This window comes from Tachypleus tridentatus, chromosome 13 (assembly GCF_004210375.1).
Source record: "Tachypleus tridentatus isolate NWPU-2018 chromosome 13, ASM421037v1, whole genome shotgun sequence".
Taxonomy (NCBI): Eukaryota; Metazoa; Arthropoda; class Merostomata; order Xiphosura; family Limulidae; genus Tachypleus; species Tachypleus tridentatus.
The window spans coordinates 43,833,031-43,856,459 of record NC_134837.1 but is presented as its reverse complement, the minus strand read 5'-3'; the positions used below and the strand labels follow the sequence as shown (position 1 = coordinate 43,856,459).

The 23,429-nt window shown below is 32.7% G+C and overlaps 1 protein-coding gene across 2 annotated transcripts in view; it reads right to left on the bottom strand.

The window, feature by feature from the left end:
* Positions 1 to 1,471: 1,471 nt before the first annotated feature.
* Positions 1,472 to 23,429, bottom strand: part of LOC143237735 (irregular chiasm C-roughest protein-like) — a 55,314-nt gene continuing 33,356 nt past the window's right edge. The window contains exons 5-15 of one of the 2 annotated variants that reach the window (XM_076477275.1): positions 20,817 to 20,923; positions 17,887 to 18,094; positions 15,387 to 15,501; positions 13,851 to 13,993; positions 12,554 to 12,808; positions 12,255 to 12,376; positions 10,753 to 10,927; positions 10,388 to 10,438; positions 7,251 to 7,361; positions 5,522 to 5,739; positions 1,472 to 4,362 (exon numbers count right to left, since the gene is read on the bottom strand). In XM_076477275.1, coding sequence (XP_076333390.1) covers positions 4,018 to 4,362; positions 5,522 to 5,739; positions 7,251 to 7,361; positions 10,388 to 10,438; positions 10,753 to 10,927; positions 12,255 to 12,376; positions 12,554 to 12,808; positions 13,851 to 13,993; positions 15,387 to 15,501; positions 17,887 to 18,094; positions 20,817 to 20,923 — 1,850 coding nt within the window. In that variant the 3' untranslated portion in view covers positions 1,472 to 4,017. The remainder of the gene's footprint in view (positions 4,363 to 5,521; positions 5,740 to 7,250; positions 7,362 to 10,387; positions 10,439 to 10,752; positions 10,928 to 12,254; positions 12,377 to 12,553; positions 12,809 to 13,850; positions 13,994 to 15,386; positions 15,502 to 17,886; positions 18,095 to 20,816; positions 20,924 to 23,429) is intronic. The other variant, XM_076477276.1, reaches the window with a different exon arrangement.

Here is a 23,429-nt window from a genome sequence, read left to right as displayed (position 1 = left end):
TCCCTAGTTTTGAACTACTAATTAGAGATTAGGCAGCCAATTAGCAACACCCAACCACCCGCTGCCCCTGTTAAAGGATGAGCTATCTCTCTCAAAATTCATCTTTACCTCAAATTTCACGAAATATTTTTTGTAGAGTCGCATGAATTCGAACACCATTCACCAGCTGTAAAATCCAGCGGTTTATAAGACAAAGTCAACCCACGTCCGCCATAATGGTAGTGAATTCCCATTAAATTCAATAGTAGATTTACGAAAATCAGAATTCCATTTTTTAGGCTTTAGTATTATGTTGATTGATTAAATAAGGTTTTAATCACCCTTCGTAAATTATATATATTAATCGTATACAAAAAGTGGATTTGAACACAAATGGTGCACAGAATGGATTCAGATGGATGGTTAAGCAAGAATATACTTCGCTGTATGTTCACTCACACACTGGACGTTTTAACCCTAAATATGCTGCATGCTGAACTAGGCAGAAACTTCCAGAATATTTTAGTTTTTCTTTGTTTTCTTGCTATTCCCGTTAATATGGGGAAAAATATCTGTGTAACTACAGTATTCCGATTATTAATTACTCAAATAGATCACTTTATTAGGGTTTCCATCTAGTTTAGGATTTGACCAATTCTGTTGCGATATTAAACTGTACTCATTTTTCCACGAGATATTGGGATGTGTCAGCTGTGAATTATGATCTGTAATTATCTGTTCACAAATGTCACCAGAGAACTGAAGTGATGAATGCGATGTCAAAGTTCATCACAAAAATCTTCAACCTGATTCATATCGGATGATTCTGTTGGCCAAAGATGATGTTTATTGGCGTCAGTGTGGCGCTCTTTGAATAATCTTCGAAACGAGTAAGCCATGGTATTATTGTTTTGAAGGAGTTTTTGTCCATCAGGGAGGAAATGCACCACTGTCTTGTAGATATACTCTGCAACTTAATAATATTCTACTTTCTGTAGGAAAGAAGAGACTAAATTCTTGCTTTAAAATAATAGAGGAATCTATCAATTTGTCAAGGTCTTGTGTTCTGCTCTTTACAAGCCTAACCAACTGTATTTTCTATCATTTTTATCAGTCTGTTATCACCTATAACCAACCACATTTGTCCAAGTTGAGACATACTTTCTATCAATTTATATTAATCTTGCCAACGATATGTTTATTTGAATAACAGGTCCAAAAATAGGTCATTGATAAAGGCACTCTTTTTAACAGGTATTTACAACACATCACGTTTTTGGCCTTTTTCATATTCTAACAAGTTGAACATTTTACAAACGTGTAAGAGGAGTGAATATTATAAGTACTAAACAGTCACTAACGAGATTTATTGATATATTTTGTTGAAAAACCTAAGAAATTGTATACTACACATATAAACGAAACTTTGAAAATAGAATGATGCGTGCCGAATAAATCCAGAAAAGAAATAAACACGTTGCAAACACAATAGTTCTTGAGCGAACACTTGATAGTTTTATTGTCATTAATCACCAACATCGAAAATATATATATAACTTTTATGTTGCGAAAAAACAACAAAAACCTGAGTAACTGGGTACGTAGCATTATAAAAAAAACCTTATTCAAACCACATAAGGTGCAACACAATAGAGATTCGAAAATATTTTTGTTTAATTATGAACATCATGAATTATTATCAGAATTACTCACACAAACAGCAATCTTGACATTATCACCTAACTGCGTCATATTTTTGTTGTTTTTTCTTTGTTACATTTTGACGAATATTCCAATTGGATAACATTTAACTATCAAAAAAAAAGTCTTATACTTAAAGCTTACCATGTGATGAAGGATTACAAAAAATACAAAACGGCCTCTCAATCTGTATATATGAAGTGTAATGGAAATTTTTTATATTAGAGTTACGTTAAAATTTTATTTTTGTAACGCACATTAGGTTTCCTTGCCGTTGAGCACAAAGTCACAATAATGGGATATCTCTGCTACGCCCACACCAGGTATCTAAACGCTGTCTTTACCGTTATATATTTCAGACTTACAGCTGAGTCACAATGGTGGCTAGTTATATAAAAAGGAACAAATTTAAATCCTAATTCTATGATGTGGTCGTTAACATTTTAACTAATTCCATTTATATGCTAAATTAAGGTTCAAATTAGTTAATAACATTGTCATCAGACATAGCACTAAAAACGAAAACAATATTATTTTAATCTACTCTGTTGTATAAATGAAAGTATATCGACTGTATATTTTATTTTGCACATGTTTTTGCTGTTGCAAAATTAAGCTAAAATCATAATTTCAGCTCATAAATGAAAAACAAAGAAATATGCAGATATTTTCTACTCTTTTATATTTTTAAACTAAAAATATTTATATTAAAGTGTGCTAAATAGATAACAGCATTTCTTTACTGACAGGTATATGTTTCTTAATCGTTTTTAAGCACTATAAGTATAACAAAAATAGATCTATATTCAGAGTGAATAAAGTTATGTTAAAAATAAATTAATAATGTAATCACGTTATTTGAAATATTTAAAAGTATATAGTTTTAAAACGGATTTAAAGTTTCAAGAAAAGTAACACTAACAAGTAACAGTTGAGAATGTAGAAATGCATGACAGCGTTTAATCAAATCTACATTAGGAGTACGTTTCAAACTGGGTTAAAATCTGAAACGTCTTATGTTAGCATTTCTCTTAAAATTGAAGGTTTTACGTATATAGAAATATGCTCAAAAACGATATATAATATCAAACAATAAGGTTAGACGCTTATATCTAAACGTCACAAATAAAACTGCAATTAACAACGTCCCTTACTCCTCAGGTCAGTTTCATGAAAGGTAGGTTCTAAAAATGGGAAGTGTACGAAAAAAAAATCAATCATTTATTGTATCCTACATTGCGTGGTTTGAATAATGTTTTATGATAAGACCTTCGAGATAATTTCTTTTTACAAAGCAAAATGTCTCATTAATAATCTAAAAACAATGTAAGTTTTCACATGAACAAAGCCTATGTAAAATATTTACTGCGTACTATGGTCTTAAGATCTTATTGTACGCTTCCCCAGTCTTTATCATTATAAGTTTGTTATTTATCACTCCATAAGTTTAGAGAATCTGAAATTTTCCAACGTTTTACAAGAAACAAATTCCACATCAACTGATGTTTCAAAGCTATTACAACAGCAAGACTACATCCACCGACACCGACTAGTAGGCACTGTCGATGCACATACTGGTAATATGTAATGTGGAATTCAAATTCTGCCATTTAGTAGACAAAATGAACAAAAGCAAATTCAATAATGAAATATACATTACACTACTTTTATATATATATATATACACGCTAAGTTTCAATGGAAGAATAAAGGTCAAATGAGCTAATAACCGATTGATGGTTATTATAAAGTGGTACAGTATACTAATGATTGATGCCACATTTTCACCACAACGATCGGGTGACAAAACATCAAGTGTATTACACATTTATAATCTCTTCAGGGTCCAAAGTGACAGATTACAGCACCACAAGAAGAAGGCAGCTGATCACAAGGTGTGGGAAACGTCAGGATCAACATAGCTTTACATTCAAATTATGACGGATCATAGATAGTAAAGTGACATCAGTGACGTTAAGAAATCACTGGTCCTCAGTAGTCGCTAAACATCTCTCATTTAACATGTCCTCAGTTTCCTATCACAGGCTAACAACAACGACTATTTCTCTTCAAGTAACGTCTTCTACCAGAAGAAAGTATTACTCATATTTATCTGTGTTGTGTCTCATATATGTTTTTGAATCAACTTGAATTTTGACAGAGCATTCAGTATAGGAGCATATTGACAGATTACCATCTCCTCTACTGAACCTTCATTTCTCCACGTAAATTAGACAAATAATCCAGTCCGTTATATTGGTAAATGTGAACATTGAACGGGTCATTGATGAGCAGCGGCAGTATACTGTTAAGTCACAGTATACTTTCCTCCCACTGTCAGACATGTGTTGCTAACGTTCCAGGCTTTAAATGGCTTGGAATTTGTTGGCTGGTGATGTAATGATTAGGAGGCAGGGAAGGTACTTGAGGTTTGGGGCTGTTTCCTCTAGTACTGCCGTAAATAGCGTGATCTGGAGATAGGCTGGCCTGTGAAGTTCTCAGGTAAGGGTTAGAATAGGCTGGTCGAAAATTTGGATCCATAGAGTTTCCTATATCGTTAAGAAGCTGCGGAGAGCTGTCGTAGAGTCCACTGTCTCGACTAGAGTTCAAGTGTACTAATTGTGCATTATAATCTCTTGAGTAGTCCCCGTACGGGATATAACCATTGTTGTTTTGAGTTTCCTGGGCAAAGATAGGAAATTTGAAAGTTTGGCAGACCTTATGAACAAAGTAAATCATAACAGTATTCTTAGTATTATAAAAAAAAAAATTCCATGACAGTTTGCAATAACCTATGCAAAATTAATCACTTGATATGATGAAGTAAAAGTTATATAAACAAATATGTTTATAAAAGTCCCTTAAAAAAGAACAAATGAAAGAAGGAGACGTGATCTTGCAGTTTCAATGTTTAGTCGTATTTTGATACGTTTTTATGATTTTTCATACCGAGTAAAACTATTCCAACCAAGATATAAACATATTTAGTAGTTATAAAAGGGGGCAAGGTATATCAGCAACTTAAGTGATTTAGTCGAGCAAGAAAATGAAACCCTCAACTTATTATTTGTGGACAATTCAATAACTCCATATTTTTAAAAATTCGTATGAGAAAATCAAATTGCATTTCACATTGACAGTTCTTCCAGATTAAGTTTTATAAACATTTAATTGCGACTTTAAATAAAATAAAAAGACACTATCAGAATGGTTCGTAAATCATCGTGAGACACGTAAGAAAACAATTTCATTTAAACATTTTCAGTAATTCTATACCTATTCTTGCTGGAAAAATTGTATACATATTTGTATATATGTTGCTCTGAATAAATAAAGAATGTAAAATAGCAGAAATATCTGGACTTCGTGAGTACGTTACTTTCGTACACTTTAGAGTCCAGAATCTCAAAAAATAAGGACACTTGTGATATTCTGCGATCTAAAAAGATAGAATGCTCATTCAGGAAACACATCTTATCTGAATTTCAAATTAGTTCTATGAAACTCTCAACAGACTAAAACATCAGATATTTAGTGACTGAAACTGACACTATTCTTTTGCTCATGTTACGGCTCATCAACCTAGCTTTCAGATATGTATAAACCATTCGACTAAATCGAGAAAACGAAAGCAAGATTTCAGGTTTTCTTCATGCACCAATTACTTTATATTAATCGCAATGAAAAGTTTGTTTCCAGTTTAACAACACCGCTTCTATTTCTAAAACTTTGATATGGGTTCTTTCTGACAAGGAATTAATCTATTTTCATATCGCTAGAGAAATAAAAGCTAAGTGAATCCGTAGTTAAGACGCTTGAAATCCACTTAAATATTACTCACCAATTTTGGAGCAAAGTTTGGTTCAGTATAATCCATGTTGTACTTATAAATATCAGGACGATCCTGTACTCGTGCTGTTTCATTTGTTTCCTTCCAACTTCTCTCGGGCTCGTTGTTCGATAAAGACGAGGCAGTTCGAATTTCCACTTTCAAATCAGAGTCACCAGATGACGTCGAGTCTGATTGCTTTGCTTTGTTTTCTTGACCAAAGTCATCAACTGTAAAACAGATACTGAATTTAAAACGTAATTTAGTGTTTTTAGAACTGAAATAAAACTAAAAGCTGAAATTATTGGAAACCAATAGACATAAAAACCTTTATAAAAATCAAGTTAACTGCAGATGTTTATGCTGTTGTTTTTGAATGGGGTGGTTGTTTCATGTTTCTCTTACTTTGCCTATTGGGACTCAACATTTGAGGGTATAAATCAGCTGTGCTATTTTTTTTAAACAAAACAGATTTTGAGCTGTTATGTACAAATTAGGTGGAATATGGAAAAATATCAGCAGTTAGCTTAGGTTTTAATAGCAGATTTTAGGCTTATTAGTTTTTAATACTACATAAATTTCCCGTGTATAAACCGTAACTTTTAAAATATAATATTGCTTATATAAACATTGTTTCATAGAATCTTTTACCTTTAACAGTTCATTACAACTGATAAGTTCTGGTACCGAATGAAAGGTTTCTTGCACAGTAACTTATGAGGGACAAAAGATATTTGAAACTTATTTTTATACATTTTGATGTTGATATCTTGAATTAAGCACAAAGTTACACAATGAGCTATCTGTACTCTGCCCACCACGGGTATCGAAACCCGGTTTTTAGCGTTGCAAGTCCGCAGGCATACCGCTGAGCCACTGGGGGGCTATAAACATTTTGAATCGCAATAAAAAAAATTAAGAATAATATGAAAAAATATTTGCAGTAATTTTGATTTCTATACAGAAAAGATAATGTTGGTTGTGTAGTACAAAGCGATATGTAAAACAATTTGAAACATATACAGCTTACACTTGTCTAACATTATGTTATATTTTGCGCAATAATATTTAAAACAAACGTAATCTAAGTTCGTAATAAGTTAATTCAAAGCTTCATGATCATTTGAGACCAGTTTCAGAGAGCAATCAATAATCAAGTGGTTGTAGCATATAAAACCATAAGGGTATTAATGGATAATTCATCGTCGTCCAGGAAATGTGTTAATGATGTTTTATAGTTGCAATAAACAGATCAACGCTACAATGTAGATATATACAGAGATTTGCAAAACACTCACTTAAAGTTTGTTTCCCAGAGTAAACCTTCGGGGTAACATTAACCTTTCAAAGCTAACCATATTTATAAACAAAAATATTAATTTTGGTTTTGATTTAATAACTAAAATATGAATAATCAAACCAAATCATGTCCATAAGTGGAAACATTTGGTATACATAGAAGTCTGTCTCTCTCTCTCTCTTTCTCTCTCTCTAAATTAAGCCCCCCGCTAGTACAGCGGTATGTCTACGGATTTATAACGTCAAAATTAGGGGTTCAATTCCCCTCGATTGGCTCAGCAGATAGCCCGATGTGACTTTGATATAAGAAAACACACACTTTCTTTTTTTTTAAATATTCGTTTCGCTTCAAAATAACACAGGTTTGCTTTTACAACTTTCTACTGAACAAAAGAACAAAAAAACCAAAGTAAAGGATACTTAGTATGCTTTCATTAGTTACCTTTTACTGCAGGCTTCCTTCGAAGACAAAGAATTATCACTATAGTTATAGAAACTATGAGAACAATCCCTCCAATAACACCAGCCAAGATTATCATCATCGGAAGATTTTCTGTAAAATGAGTTCAAAATTATGAAATAAATTTAAATTTATCTTCTCTTTTAATCTGATGGAAAAAATAATTATAATGTACAGTTAGTCATAATTATCTCTTCTAGATTTTTTGTTTATTTTAGCTAAAACACATCTAGGCTTAAAGGACATTATTACCAATGTGTTATTGTACACTGAAGAACTGGATGTCAATTGAAATCCAAGTTTATGAAGCGTTAACAGGTTTGTATATGCAAGTTCCGTCGAGATATATTTTCCACCCAGTTATTAAAATTACATCTTTGCTTAAATTCAAAAACTAGGTTTGAAAAGTATCATATCATGGGTTCCTTACAAACGTATAAATACAACTATTCTGCATTACGAACTTTACGAGGTTCTTTTCTAAGAGATTCTCCACACATACTAATGAGCACTTAACTGCACGACTGAGTGAAGAAGACTAGTTGTACCTCTTCAAGAAGTTTTAAATCAATTGTTTTAAAATACTTAATTTTAAGATGGTGATTTTTTAAATTAAGGAATAGAAAATTATATATATAATCATGAGAGAGAGAGAAGGTTGTTGTTTTTTTAATTTTGTGCAAAGCTACACGAGGACTATCTGCGCTAGCCGTCCCTAATATACAGTGTAAGACTAGAGGGAACGCAACTAGTCATCACCACCCACCGTCAACTCTTGGGCTACTCTTTTACCAACGAATAGTGGGATTGACCGTCACATTATAACGTCTCCACGGCCGAAAGGGCGAGCATGTTTGGCGCGACGGAGATTCGAACCCATGACCCAAGGATTACGACTCGAGTGCCTTAACCACCTGGCCATGCCGGGCCATATAAAGAGAAAGAAAGAGAGAGTTAGATTTAAAGTTATAGAGGAAACAAAAAAAAGATAATACATGAATAACACAAAACCACAAAATAAAAATCCAGCATCGGAGCACAAATCGTAAGATGTGTCATTATGTATTGTACTTTAGTTGTTTTTTTTAGGTAACAACGAAATAGATACCTATATTTCATTGGGTTACCTGTCTACCAGACTTAACCTCAATTTTGTCGTTGTTCTCACGTATTTTAAACGAAAAAAAGAGGATCAGAGGTAGATGTTCTATCCCACAACGTTTAACATCTTGATCACTTTTAGTAGCCGGAGTGGAAAGTTAGTTGTTCACTGTTGCATTTAGAAGAAAAATAAATTAGTAAAAAAGACAATAATTAAAGCGTTAATAGAAAAAGACTGCTAAACTGTACTTGAAGTTACCATTTCGTCTTCCAGTATGATATTTGGACATAAATACCGAAACGTTATGATATCGTTATACAACGCCCTAACAACTCCTATACGCACCAACCCATATCAGCTCCTTTGTGTGTTTTTTTCTTCTCCATAAAATTAAAGATAACAATATTTTGTCTAAGGTTTGAATTTGCTATGTAAAAATCACTGTACCCTACATTTTGGTGTAATCTGTTGCCAAGATGTTGTAGCTTGTATAAATATATATGTAAAGAAATTAGAATTTTGGAGAAAAATCACTTTAAAAATATGGCTGCATTTTATTTCCTTGGTTATATTTTGAGCAGACACTCTTTTTCAAGCCAGACACAAAACGATATATATGCATTACTATGTTACTGTAAAGCAGTTTATCTATTTAGCAGGATAAATCTATTGAGAATTACGAGAAATTGTCGAAATGCAAAGAAAGTTTGTGACTTTATGCGTGAATAGTGATTGATCTAAACAACAAACACTAAGTTCATCTGTTTCCTAAATTGTCGTTTTGTGATTATAAGGTCAAAGTTTAAACAATAATGGTTGGTAAACCCTCAGTTTTTAATTAATACATATGTTTTAATTATTGACTAAAGTAAGTTAAACTGATTAAAAATATAAAGAGTTTATCATGCTATTCTAAACGTATTTAACCAAGATCACTGTTCTCAGAAAATACACGACGTCCAGAGACAGTTTTGCGGTTTCTAGACGTAGTAACTTATAAACGAAGGAAGGTAAAGATGTGTAATCAGTTGAATGTGGTTGAAAACCTCAAAATTTCATTCCATTTCTATAATGTTGTCTGAACTCAAGACTTAAGATTTTGTTAACACACCGTTGTAATTTGGTAACTGTTTAACAAACAACATGGATCATTTGGTCGCGCATAGCTATGAGATCTGTTGTTTTCTTGTATCTTGACAAACATATCACGCACAGGCACCATCAAAAATGCAATTTAGCAAAAGCAATTAAAAATACTAAACATGTGAGTTCAGCTTAAATGAAGAAAAAATAATTCTTAGAATCTTATATAAAGACACTGTAGCCTCAATAACGGAGTCGATGGTTTCGTATAAAATACCCTAAAGTATTTGCTTCTAACAATGGGAAACTATAAAATTGTAGTTTACTTTTTCTTTCACAACAAAGCTAGGTACCACTTTCATTTGTAGTCAAAAGGCTGGACATCGTTTCCTCAAACTACGGGGATTGCTCGTGGAAGACTCTTACCCCAAATGTCATGGTCTTCAGACCTAACATCACTGGATATTTCGTCACGGTGTCAGAGCATATTTACGGTTTAAATCTTACGGCCAGCTGCGCATGCCCAGCTAAGAGGCATTACTCAAAGAAACAACTGTTGCAATTCCAGAACGTGTTCCTGTAAAATGTGTTTGACAATTAACGAGCAAGTACTTGTAGAAATTTACTGAGTTCAACATAGTCATGTGACGTAAACCAACATGCTCTATATTGCTTGTTCAAAATTATGCAAAGTTTTTCTCCCAACAATTTTTTTTTGGTACACAGTAAATAACCTAGTTAGTCTTAATTAATATAAATTACAGATTAAAGTATCAATATGGTATCATCGTATTACATAAATGTTTTACATTTTAACCTCTAGTAAATAAACGAATATACATTAAAATATTTCCTATGAAATGCACTTTATATAAAGTATAAAATTCAAAAGGAAAATTCACAATATACTAAAGTGAATAATGTTTGTACTCACCTGTCACAGAACAAAGTAAAGCCGTTATGCTGTCACCAACATCATCACACGCTGGGGGTAATGATACACAAAATAAGCAAAGGTAATTTTCATGCATCATGCAACAAACAATTAATTACACGGTATACAATAAAGTAAATAAATTCATTACAAATCTGTAATTTTCTCAACTCACATAACAGGGATTTTACTTTATGTCAAACAAAGTAATAGAATCATGTTTGCTCATCGTTAATCTCAGCAATTAAGTTGTTGTGAAACAGTATAAAATCTAAAAGCATGCATTATTAGATATCATGTACTATCGTAACACAACTGCACTGGAAAGTTTGGATGTACTTAGAAGAACTAAAATAACAGCGTACTTTGTCTTCTGACAGATATAAGCATGCTATCGTGGCCTAAAGTATTCCAAGCGGAGCAGTTATAGTCGCCGAAGTCAGTCTCGCCTGCTTTGTGGATGACCAGTAAGTTCTTGAGGCCGTCGGGTAAGTGTTCCGTTACGATCTCATAGCCTTCCGTGTTGTCAATATCTACCACCTGAACCAATAAAAGATAGAAGGCAATGAGTGAAGTGACGAGGATCTCATAATTAACAGAGTGTGCACAGTGACAGATGATGATGGATGTGGTATGCTCTGTAGTTGAACACTAGATTATCGCTGAAAAACGTGAAGCTGTGATGACCTTTACTTAAGTTAAAAAGTAGGTTTAGTGCATCATTTTTCTAATGTTCTTAGGGGAACAACATTTGAGCAAAATATATTTTTATGAAACATTATATGACAAAGCATTATTAAAAGTTATTAGAAGGATACAACTGTGAATAAGCTGACTAAAAATATTTCGAGTAGAGTAAGTAAATCGCCAACTCCATTACCAACGTATAGTGGGATTGGTCGTAACATATAACGTCCCTAAGGATAAGAAAATGAGCATGTTTGACGTTGGATATTTGAGCTCCCAACATCCAACTTACAGGACAAGTGCCCTAACCACCAAGAAATTTAAAACATGGTTTCTATTTGTTACTTAAGTGAATTTGGTGTTGGAGTGAAATTTGTTTAAGCAACATAGGAATGACTGTTAATTGTCGTTAACTTTAACTCCACAAAATATATACATGGACGATATATCTAAGGCAGTGTGTAATGATGGGGTGTCTGGTTTTTATAAAGTTAAGAATAATAATCCGCTTAGGTAACTGTCTCTCTGGACTTTTATTTAAATCACAGAGTGGATTTTCTCTCCTTACAAAAAAAGTAACTTGTTATAATGTGAAGGCACAAGATGATATAAACAGTTTACTGATAAACTAATATCCTGTTACTGCATTCCAATATCCTGTGGAACGAAAAATTATATATGATATGTATCAAAATAGTGGAGGAATAAATAGGTACAAAATTAGCAATAATTATTCTGTTATCTGTCACATAATAATGTGCTAATTTTTTCACAGTGCATCTAAACCAATGTTCGTCAAACATTAATCTCATAAATATATCACTATTTTGCTCCTTACACGTTTTAGTAAATTTTATCAATTAATATTTCTTTATTTAAATGTTATAAACACTGATTTATATTACAAAGAAAACATGGTAATTAATTAATATCATTTATTAGTAAAATGCTTGTGTAACAATTGTTTTCCTTCCATTTCAGCACGCCATTCCTCAATTTTGGAATAACGACATTTTGAAACGAAAAATATATCTATTTGATAATCAATATATGGGTGACATACGACGTATGGGAATAAAAAGTAAAAATCAGGTTTGTCCTTCTATCTAAATTGGAGTAACGTTGTTATAGACATGAACACACAAGGAAACAATTTCTTTTTAAATCAAAATATTGTTACCTTGGACTGCTTCATCCAAACTACTCGGGAAGGTTCTGGAACTGAGGTGATTAAACATTCTATTTTCACCTTCTGGCCTTCAATACCATACTGAATATTCGGTCCTTTTACGATGGGAGGTCCTTAAAAGGTAAAATTGTTTTGCAAATTTAATAACAAAAATATCATAGAACAACTGACACGTGAGTGAGTTTTACTTTTGCACAGTTACAACAAAACACTTCTTATTAATCACGGTGCAAAAATTAAGAATGCCTGTGTATAAACACAATAACATATCTATATTGTCTTCTTCTTACCTTTTATAAAGACCAAAGAGTCAGCAGACAGCTCAGGAAATCCTGTTACTGAAGCTTGACAAGTGTATTTTCCAGTTCTTTCTGGAGTCATTCTTGGGATCACCAGCTCTCTATCTGTCCCAATGACGTGCGAGCTTTTCTCGAAAGTCCACGTTATTTTAGGACGAGGATTGCTGTCTACAGCACATACCAATCGTACCTTCTTGCCTAAATCTGCTGCTATGTTCTCCAAAGATGACTTAAACACTGGACCATCTGGAGGAATATACGCATGTTAGCGTTGTCTTACTTGCTTGAAAAAAAATTCTCCTAAAATCATTTAGTGGTATAAGTGATAAATGTGGTCATGACACCAAAACGACTATTTTTAAGTGAGTTTGTTTGTTTGTTTCTGAATTTCGCGCAAAGCTACACGAAGGCTATCTGCGCTAGCCGTCCCTAATTTAGCAGTGTAAAACTAGAGGGAAGGCAGCTAATCATCATCACCCACCGCCAAGTCTTGAGCTACTCTTTTACCAACGAATAGTGGAATTGACCGTCACAGTATATAGCCCTCATAGCTGAAAGTGTAAGCATGTTTGGCGCGACAGGGATTTGAACAAGTGACCCTCAAATTACAAGTCGAACGCCTTAACCCACCTGGCCATGCCGGGCCTTTTAAGTGAGAGAATCCACTGAGTATTTTATTAAATATTTTCTACAGAAAACGTTGCCAAAGTATTTTAATAAAAGACTGATAAATACATATTCTGAAAATAAATAATCTTATCGAATAAAAACTGACGCTAAGAAATATTTGCCACTTATATAATTCAATGAACTTTGTTTGTACAGAAAATAGCTATTCGTGCAGTTTTAATTAAAGATTCTGAATAAATATCGACACACTACTATGTAGTTCTTGTTAATTTGAAAATAGACATTAGTGTACTCTATAGAAAATATATTATTTTACCAATTTTTCTTCACGTCATCTCCTAAAAACTTCAACAAATAATTTTTAAACAAGTCTCTACGCGTAAGTCTTGTTTGTTTAATGGTGCAGTACTTTAAGAGAAATGTTACCCTGGGGCTTTTTTAATTGTACAAATTATCAAGTACCTTTCCAAGTAAAACTATGTAAAATTATTTGTAAAAATATTACTCTATCTTCTGATTAAAAATTTCCTTGTGTTTAATTATTCAAAACTATGAGAATTTACGACTTTGCTATCAGTCAACACAAGTGATCAAACATTTAATCATACGTTCTACCTGAAAGTACTTTTTAATTTTTACATCAGGTTTCCTTACTTACAATGAATGTTTAGAGAATAAGTGGATTTTGTAGTTCCTATCTCGTTGCCCACTTCACAGCTTATTGTCTGTCCGTTGAGTTGTCGTGTAACTTTAGAGAGAGAGAGAGTTGTGACGTGGTGTTCTTGAATCAACTCGTCATTTCTGTCAGAAATATAGTTTAACATCTTCAAATAATTAAACACGTAAGTATGTTTCTTTGTCAATATTCATTTACTGATTATAAATTTTACAACAGGATTCCAAAACTTACTCGAGTAAAACAAAAACTACTAGATCTGGGTTTCATTGTAGGTTTTATATAACTTCGCAAAGAACATTCCACAGTACCAATTGGTTTTTAGCGTCCTTATTCACAAACGTTTATTGAGAATACCTTACCTACAAATAAAACTTTTATCAACACTTTCTTCTGTAATAGTATATGGTTAAAATAGATATTTTGTGAAGAACTATGATTATTAATGTGAAAGGTTTGTCTTCAAAACAAAACACGAATAATTGATATATATGTTTATACATAAACAAAAAAATATGGATGGGGTTATTTACTTGAAATTTTTGTAAATTCTTGAATATGAGTTGTTTATTACAAACTATCATTCACTAAAAAATATAAATAATAAATTTCTCAACTAACTTTTAACTTAAGTTACACCGCATCCTTGCAAATAGTCTGTTTTTGTTAGACTATTCCTTCTAAACTTCGAAATGCTACACCGGACACATTGCAGACTTTCACTTTGCAGAATGTTGCGATTTGTTGTTGCTATTTATAACTCTTAATATTTTCGATTTTGCTAAACGAAATTCTAGCTGGGATTAAACAAAGATAGAAGTAGGTTTATCCATGTGTACGTTTTCGACATTTTGGAAGGTTAAATGATAAATAGCTTCTGATTATGTAACGATAAATATTAATTGGTAAACATAAGCCATAATAAGTAAACGGTCTTATAAACTGTAACTAGAACTAATGTAATCATGAGGATGATTATAAGCAGTAACTGTGTATTTTATCTTATAATAAAACGTAATATAATCACAAATATTATGTTTTTATATATGTTGAAAAAGCAACAGTATAGGTACATCATCAATATTTTTTTACAGTTAAGTATCACGTTACACATTACGAAAACAAACAAAACAATCTATTCATAAGTTCAACATTTTAAAGAAAACTATTCTTCCCACAATTACAAAAAGTTATTTGTATTCATATAATCAACTAAGTAAGATCTTATTATAACAAATACATGTTCAAGATATATTATTTTGTTTCTGTTTTACACTTGGACGTGAGCTCTAGTTATATCATAGTGAATCTTTCGCAATCGACAAAAATACTAAAATAAAATATATTTTGACCAAAATATCAATTGAGTAAAAACAAAAGCAGGTAGTAACAGTCGGATAAAAGTATTTCATTGACTAATTTGACGTTAGGTAAAATAAATGATAAAACAAAACCTATTAACGTGTAAATAATCGATACGCGCTCAAACAAAACGTTTAAGGCATTATGTGAGCCTACCTGTACCACGTGTATTTTACATTCTTCGGATTCGCAACGGCGTCACAAGTGAATTCAACATCATCAAACTCTGAGATTTTTTTCCTGTTTGCCGTTAGAGTAACTTCAGGGGGATCTGAAACATCATTCATCATTCCCGGTAAGTTTATGTTCTGACACAACTTTATCCCTTTTATAAATCATATAGGATGTTGCTTAGAGTCACTCAATACCATGCAATGTCTTTTCTCACAAAGCATTGAATATATAGACTACCTCATACTGACAGCTTTACGTGCATGACTACGAACTCAGTACAAAATCACACAAAAGAAAGAAAATGAGTTAGTGATATTAAATGTATCTGTCGTATTCATTTAGAAAATTTTTATGTGTATTAATATCATTACATATAAAATGCATCGGTGGGACAGATCACAGAGTGGTATATTTGGTTTCAAAACTCTTTTTGATAATAAAGTTGAAATCCAGTGATATCGAATTATATTCATCATAATGTTGGTCACGCTTTAGAAAATATGTGGCAACTGCCTGACCATGACTATCTAAATATTAGAAATCAAACGAGGAACTATTTCAACCTATAATAATATCAATGAGATCAATTACGAATATTTTATTTTAACAAATAATTAAAAGAGAAAACGTATGTCTCCAATGACACAGCGCTAAGTCTGTAAGATCATAATGTAAGAAATGTATAATATACATTAGATGTGTTTTAAGTTTGTTTAATCACTATCCTGTAAACAAGTATCATATTAACAGTAACAAAGTTAAAAAGATAATGTAAGTTGGATATCAACAGATAACGAAATAGATTATTCAAGTGATGGAAAGTTTTCCTGTAATCTCGTAATCCAAAATGTTGCATACTTCCATGTAGAAGAACTTAAAATAACGTCTTGAGGATACGAATTGTGAGTGTGCTTACTAACACACGGAAATAAAGTTTCAAGTAGATGCATCTGTCTGCAGAGATTAAATAATATTAAAATGAATCTGAAGCTTCCCACGTCTTTACAGTTCATGTTGCTACGTCTAATTATGTTCTAACTGACGGTTGTGCATCTTGACAATACTCCTGCAGCTGATGTAAAAGTTCCGTCGTAAGGCTGTCAAGTCAAAAGCACACCACTCTTCCTTGCATGCTTTCCATGAGTTATCTAGTGGAAAGGAACAACTTCATTCCAGTGCCCATTTCAAAAGTCCGATTGGACTGAAATTCATAGGCTTTGTTTTCAGCGACTTGGTCAGTATGTCTTCTTATGAAATGGTAGGAAAACCCATTTCAACCTTGTTTAGGTATACGATTGGAAATATGTCATGGAAGCAATCTTAGCATAGATTAAATGTATTGTTTTTCAAAAAACAAAGATATCCTTCCTAATAAGGTTATGCATTGTTGCCTGAAACATGTGAGCGGCTTTTAACACTGAGCTTTCGATTTATAAATTCTCACATATTGTACAAGGAGCTGCATTAGGTTCCTTATACCTTAGTTTTCGAATGTAATTAAGTGCAAATGAAATATAAAATCCTTAATCTGAACATTATTAAGATCTGAATGAATGAATATTAGCAATTTCCGGTAAAGTAACACTTCCTACGAAAACTAAACAATGTCAAAATGTAGGTGGTATAAATTCTGATATACCGAAACTTTATAGGTTGTAGTTGTCTTGAAACGTGCTGATCTTAGTACCACGTACTCAACCCTCTGTATACGACATTGTGGAGTTTCTAAAGAGAGCAAGAAGAGCTGATGTAGATAAAATAAAAATTTATAGAGTATTACTAAGTATATCACAATCTTTACTCAACGGACTTGAGTAAGGTAATAGCTTTGAGGTTACTTAGTTAGTAATAATAGTTACGGTATAAAGTCATAAAAACTACAGAGAAAGTAGTAATAGATCAAAGTGGTTCCGAGAGTGGAAAAGGCAATAGTGGATCGCACGGTACGTTTATACGGAACCTCAGTTTGTCAAGAGATTATGGAAAGCAATAGTGGATCGCGCATTATATGAAAATGGATCTCAAAAGTTACAAGAGAGCAGGGGAAGCGAAACTGGATTGCGTAGTATGTCAAACGAACATCAGAGTGGTTTTGCGAGTTATGGAAAGTGAAAAAAGAAAATATTTTTTTAGATCCTGAAACCGTATTGAATGACTATGAAATGAAATAAAACAGTCAAAAGTACGATAAAGAAAAACAAACTCCTTGTATAAGAGGTATTCAATCACAAGATTGGAAAGGGTCACCAAACGTCGCAAACATGTTTCTAGCAGAACACAAGGGCATGAATATTTACCAAGGATTACAGTTCATTTACAACACATTACTACAAATCATATGAATACTGATGAAAAGTTTGCGTTATAATTTTCGTGTTGTTGTTATCATTATCGTATTGTGTAATCAGAATCGTATTGTTCGTTGAACAAGTCCATCTAATTCTATATACATTGAACAACTGAGAGAATCATAGGAACTTACATTTAACAGCAAGTTTTATTGCAGCCACCATTGGTTGTTTTATAGCAGGATTCTCGGATCTACATGTAAATGTTTTCTCATTATGCTCTCGACTTGGTTTAAATGTCCACTTGAGTGCAGCGTTAGCTCTTTTTTTGTCACTGAGAAGATGTGTACTGAATTGTATGTCTTGTGTAACTACGTTACCCTCTCCATCCAACCAGGCTAACTGCAAGAAGAAAATATTCAACAATGAGACGCATAACGACCCAAAACGTAGTTTCTACATAGTCATAAAATAATTGTTGTTTTCATCCATTATGTTTTAATTCGGTACTTTAAGAGAAGTTACACAGACGTGTCTACTAAAATAATTAACTGGCGAAATACACGTTTTCAGTGGGTTTAAGTCGCTAAAAATCGGGTTTCGATACCCGCGATGGGTATAGCACGAATATCCCATTGTATAGCTTTATGCTTTATAACAAACAAACAAACATCTGTTTAAAAACACAACTAACAGAGTAAGTGACAAGAAATCAAAAAATACAAAAATAATTAGAGAGTAAAACATAGGGTCGTTTGAGACAAGGATAATCTGTGTAATCGTGGTAACCTGGATATTCTTTAGTCGTGTGCATTAAAGAAATTACAACAATTGTGTATTTCTGTGTTTGATATTAAATCTCTAGTCTCATCTGTAGACGTGGTCTCCATGTAATGCAAATGGTGTGTGTTTGTGTGTGTTTTTCAAACAAGGCCACATCAGGCTATCTGCTTTGTCCACCGCGAGGAATCGAACTCCTGATTTTAGCGTTGTAAATCCGAAGACTTACCGCTGTACCAGCGGGAAACCAATGTAAGAGGAGTATGATAATTGAACCGTGTGGTAATTCTGTTATTTGATCGAGTGTGGCCTGAATGTTCTGTGTTGAACTACTGATCTTATATTTCAGAGCTTGTGTTCCTTTGCTCCTAAACCGCTCTCCGCACTTTGGTTTGAAAGTTCATTCAAAGAATAACAGTAAAATCCCATTATTAAATTTGAATAGACCAACAGTTGGCGGTAGGGGCTGCTAGCTATAGTCTATCAGTTTAAAATTAAAAATCGCTAGCGCAAATAGCACTAGTGTGGTTTTGCACTAATATCGAAAACTAAATTCCTACGGATCCGAGTAGTTAAGACAAAGCACAAACATATCTCATTATTAAATATGGTAGTACCTTACAAAATTCTTTCATTAAAACGATATAAACAACATCAGAGCTAAACTTCAAATAAACTGTCCTTATATGTAAAAATTTTACTAATAAAACACAAACTTCACAGAGAGGAGACATCTATTTGTAAAAAAATAACGTCACCAATGCACTTAACATTCGTAAAATTAGCGCAAATTCTTAAAAACTCTTCTGATTGCTTACATTTTTGCGCATGTAAGCTCACAGCGATCACATTATTAATCACTTTCAAAATGTTATTGTTGATGGCATTTCTAGCTCTTCGGTACCAAACCTTTTTTCTAGTATCAATGTTATTTCAAATTAAAGAAAAGCTTTTTTTTACTTTTATCCACTCTCCTACTAATGGTAAAACTCGTGTTTTGTTAGAAGCTGTATTATCGACCTGTCTGCCTGAAAGCACCTCACGCCTAGATCACGCGGTCCCTCCCTAAAAATTGTGTACTTGCATTGTTCCATTAGCAAAATTATCGGATCCTGGCGATTGTTATTACTGCAGCATCATTCACAAGAAGAAGGAAAAAAAAAAGACATTTGTCCCTATTGTCTCTTACTGTTTTGTTCTACTGACCAAAGTCCAAAAACGTAGGTCATCTTAAATCAATACAAAGCTCGTTTACCCCACGTACGTGATGGCTAATCAGGAAGCTTTGCTTCAGAGAGCTGTTGAGACGTCTTGGTATCTTCTACAGGCACTACCTCCAGCTAGGTTTTTGCCCAGAGAGTAAAGCGTAAAGACATCTAATCTAATAATGGAAGCGAGTCTGACACGCACTCTTTTCTAGTTTATGTACCATAATGCATTGGCTCTAGTGTGACCGTAGTCCAATCGTAGATTGATTTCACAAGAATGAATATTATTTGGTGCCTCTAACATGCCACAGATTGAAATGACTTTAATGGTTTTGGAAACGAAACAGCGTTGAGTATACCAAAAATAAAAGCATGGAACGTTGATTGCATGCTTATATATAAGAGATGTGGAAATGTAAAGATAAAATTGGATATCATTTATAATAGAAGACGTGCCATATTTAACAAATTGAAAGATTTCATACACATTAACTTTTGAGGTGTGGATACGTCAAAGTGTTCTTGTTTACACTTCTTTTTTACTAAGTTACATTAAAAATGCAATTAAACTGCTTTATTATCGGAGTTTACCAGTAATTTAGATTTGTATATAAGTTTTAATTTCCCATTTTCTAAAGAAGATATGTAAATAATTTCTCAGTCTTCAGTGCTTTATATCTATTTATATCTATTCTTTGTTACTAACTGCCCATTTTAGAATTTCCTTTATTATTTTCCAAGTTTCCAAAAAGAAACTTATTTGTTTGATATCCCCGAGCTGAAATAAAAGTTATAGCATCCACTCTTCTTGTCTTAAATAAACATTTAGTCGTTCATATTAACTAAGGGTCCATCTATTTCTTAAAATACACTGATAATATAAATCTAACAGGCTTTTATAGATACCATATAATACTTCAAGCCTATCTAAACATGTAATGAACCTTGTAGGATACCGTTTGCAACTAGACTTGTGCTTATTGGAGTTGTCGAACGGTAGGATAAAATGAAATGTAATCTTGGTTTCTATACAGTATTGTTCTCTTGATTCACTGCTTTCACACCATCGAAACAAAGGCGAAACAAATATACAAATGTGAATTACTAAACAAGCGCATATATTTCATAATACGTACCTCTGCTGGCGGCTTCCCTCCATTAGACTCGCACGTTAGTTCCACTGTCATACCAGCAGTAGTTTCCAGAAAGTCGCTCTGAATGATTCGAGGGGGCTCTGGAGGGACTAAAAAATAACCAAAATTTAAAACAATAAGTTTCCATTAAGATCTGATTATTTTCAGGCATCTTGTTATGCAATTACTCAATTGTATCAAAATGACTGTTAACAGAAAGATTTTAACACCATTATTATTAAAAACACAAAAAAAATAGTTAATTTTTATTAATTGGGATTGTTTGCCTTCTACAGAGAGCACCAAGAGATTTATATTCATCTTAACTCATCACAATAATACTATAGATACTTCTTATTTATAATAATCATATACTGAATTTTATTTAGAGAATAAACCTTAAAACATAATATAATCATTCAACTACATCGGAAACAAGGTAATATAACTACATCATAAATATGGTAGAGATGTCTAAAAGTTGTGTTTGAATTTCCTTCCCAAAAGCAAACAAAACGAACTGAAATTTCTAAGGCATAATTTCCAGTATTTTAAAGATCAAAGCACATGATTTTTTATTATTTTCTTATTCTAAAAATTCTAAACTATCAAAATCTTCTTTCAAAAGTTAGTACGTCAGCGTTTGGCAGGAAAACTGTAATTGAAAGTCGTTTAGCATTCTTTGTGTCGGGCTGATTGGAAGAGAGTTTTACTTTGACCCTAGAAAACGCAAGTTAACATCTGTTACAATTGTATTACTCTGATCAGCTTATATTGGTAAAGGTCTTGTTCTACTGGAAAATGGCACAACAGATGATGTATTTTCGCTAACACTGAACATCTTCGGTCACAGCAAGTTACGCTAGAGAAGCATCAATAACATCCAGTAAATCGCGTTGGTAACATGTGATTTTAAATGTATAATCTCAACGTTAAATATTGTTTAGTTTGTTTATAATTTCGCGCAAAGCTACACCAAGGCTATCTGCGCTAGCCATCCCTAATTTAGCAGTGAAAGACAAGAGAAAAGGCATCTAGTCATCACTACCCACCATCAACTCTTGGGCTAATCCTTTACCAACGAATATAATTGGATTGACAATCACATTATAATGCCCCCACGACTGAAAGTGAGCGCATGTTTGTTGTGACGGTGTTTCGAACCCGCGACTCTGTAATTACGAATTAAGTGTCCTAACCACCTGGACATCCTGGGCCCGTTAAATATTTGAACTAATTAAATTTAACACAACAGTAATTGCACAGTATGCCAAATAATCACTGGTCTTTGTGTTTGTTGTTCTTCTTCAGGACAGAAACAGGATCTCGGTATTGTGGTTACAATTGAAATTAACATTAAATATTTAACTCCTTTTTTTTCACAATTCCCTCTATGTAGACTGAGAAAGACGACGCATCTTCAGACTAGAAAACTCCAAGAAACACTTATCTATCAGTTTATCTGTTTTCTCTGTGTATATGTAACATTTCAAATAAATAGTTTTAAACATGTATAACATTAAAAATTTGATTCATAAATATAGAAATGTGCATAACGTCACGTAAGAACATAAACAGAAAAGCGTTGCGTAAAACAAACAACTGAATATTATTTTCGCGACAAACTTTTGAAGTGTGTTCCATTTTGAAAATCAAATTATTCCTTCGAATCGCATTATATCATAGGCCTCATGTATTTCAACCAACTGCGGACAAACTTTTGATATTTCAAAGCATCCTTAGTAATAATGTACAATCACCACACAGAAACAAAATGGAGCCGTTTTCGAGTCATGACAAGGGATAGTGACAGTGAATGATTACGTATCTTTGCTGGGTTTTTTCGGTTCAAATGATGTGGATGCTAAAGACTGTTTAGATGACTTATCTTTATTGTTCAATGTGTGATGGTAACACAGATTTTATCGGTGTAATGGATTTGACAGTATCTGCCATGGAGACACGTTTTGTTGAAAAGTATTCTAAGAAATCAATTTCATGATAGTTTGGCTCAGTGTTTTTATCAGATTGCACGTCAGTTTTGCTGTATGAACTATAAACACTAAAAACATGAAAAACAAACACCAGGGTGAATAATTCTAATATATATTAAAGAAAACGGGCATATCTATATGAAAATGATATAAAAATACCGAAAGTAAAAGCATAACATATTATATAAGCAAGGCAAAATTAAAAGTGATATGTAAGTATGATAACTAAAACAGTATATAAGCACATTATGTAATAAGTACGAAATTCAACAGCCATAAGTATAGTAAATGAGTGTTGTGTGGATATACAGTTTCAAAGAAATAAGTGAAAGAAAATCTACAATAATTATTTATAATTTTGAAAAGTTATTTTACGTTGTTCAAATTTAGAATATAATAATTTGCTTCTGTCAAAAAAGAAAATAGGTAAAATATATAGCTATTTCACCATCCAGTTTTTTTTTTCACTTTTCTTGGTTTCTGTAGTTCTTTTGAGAATGTGCATTGTAGAAGTGCAAGAACTAATGTAAAACAATTATGGATAATGTATGATGTAAGTTGACTTGTATTTCAGTCATCCAAACACACATATGTATCTTTATTAGCAAAACCATTGTAACAA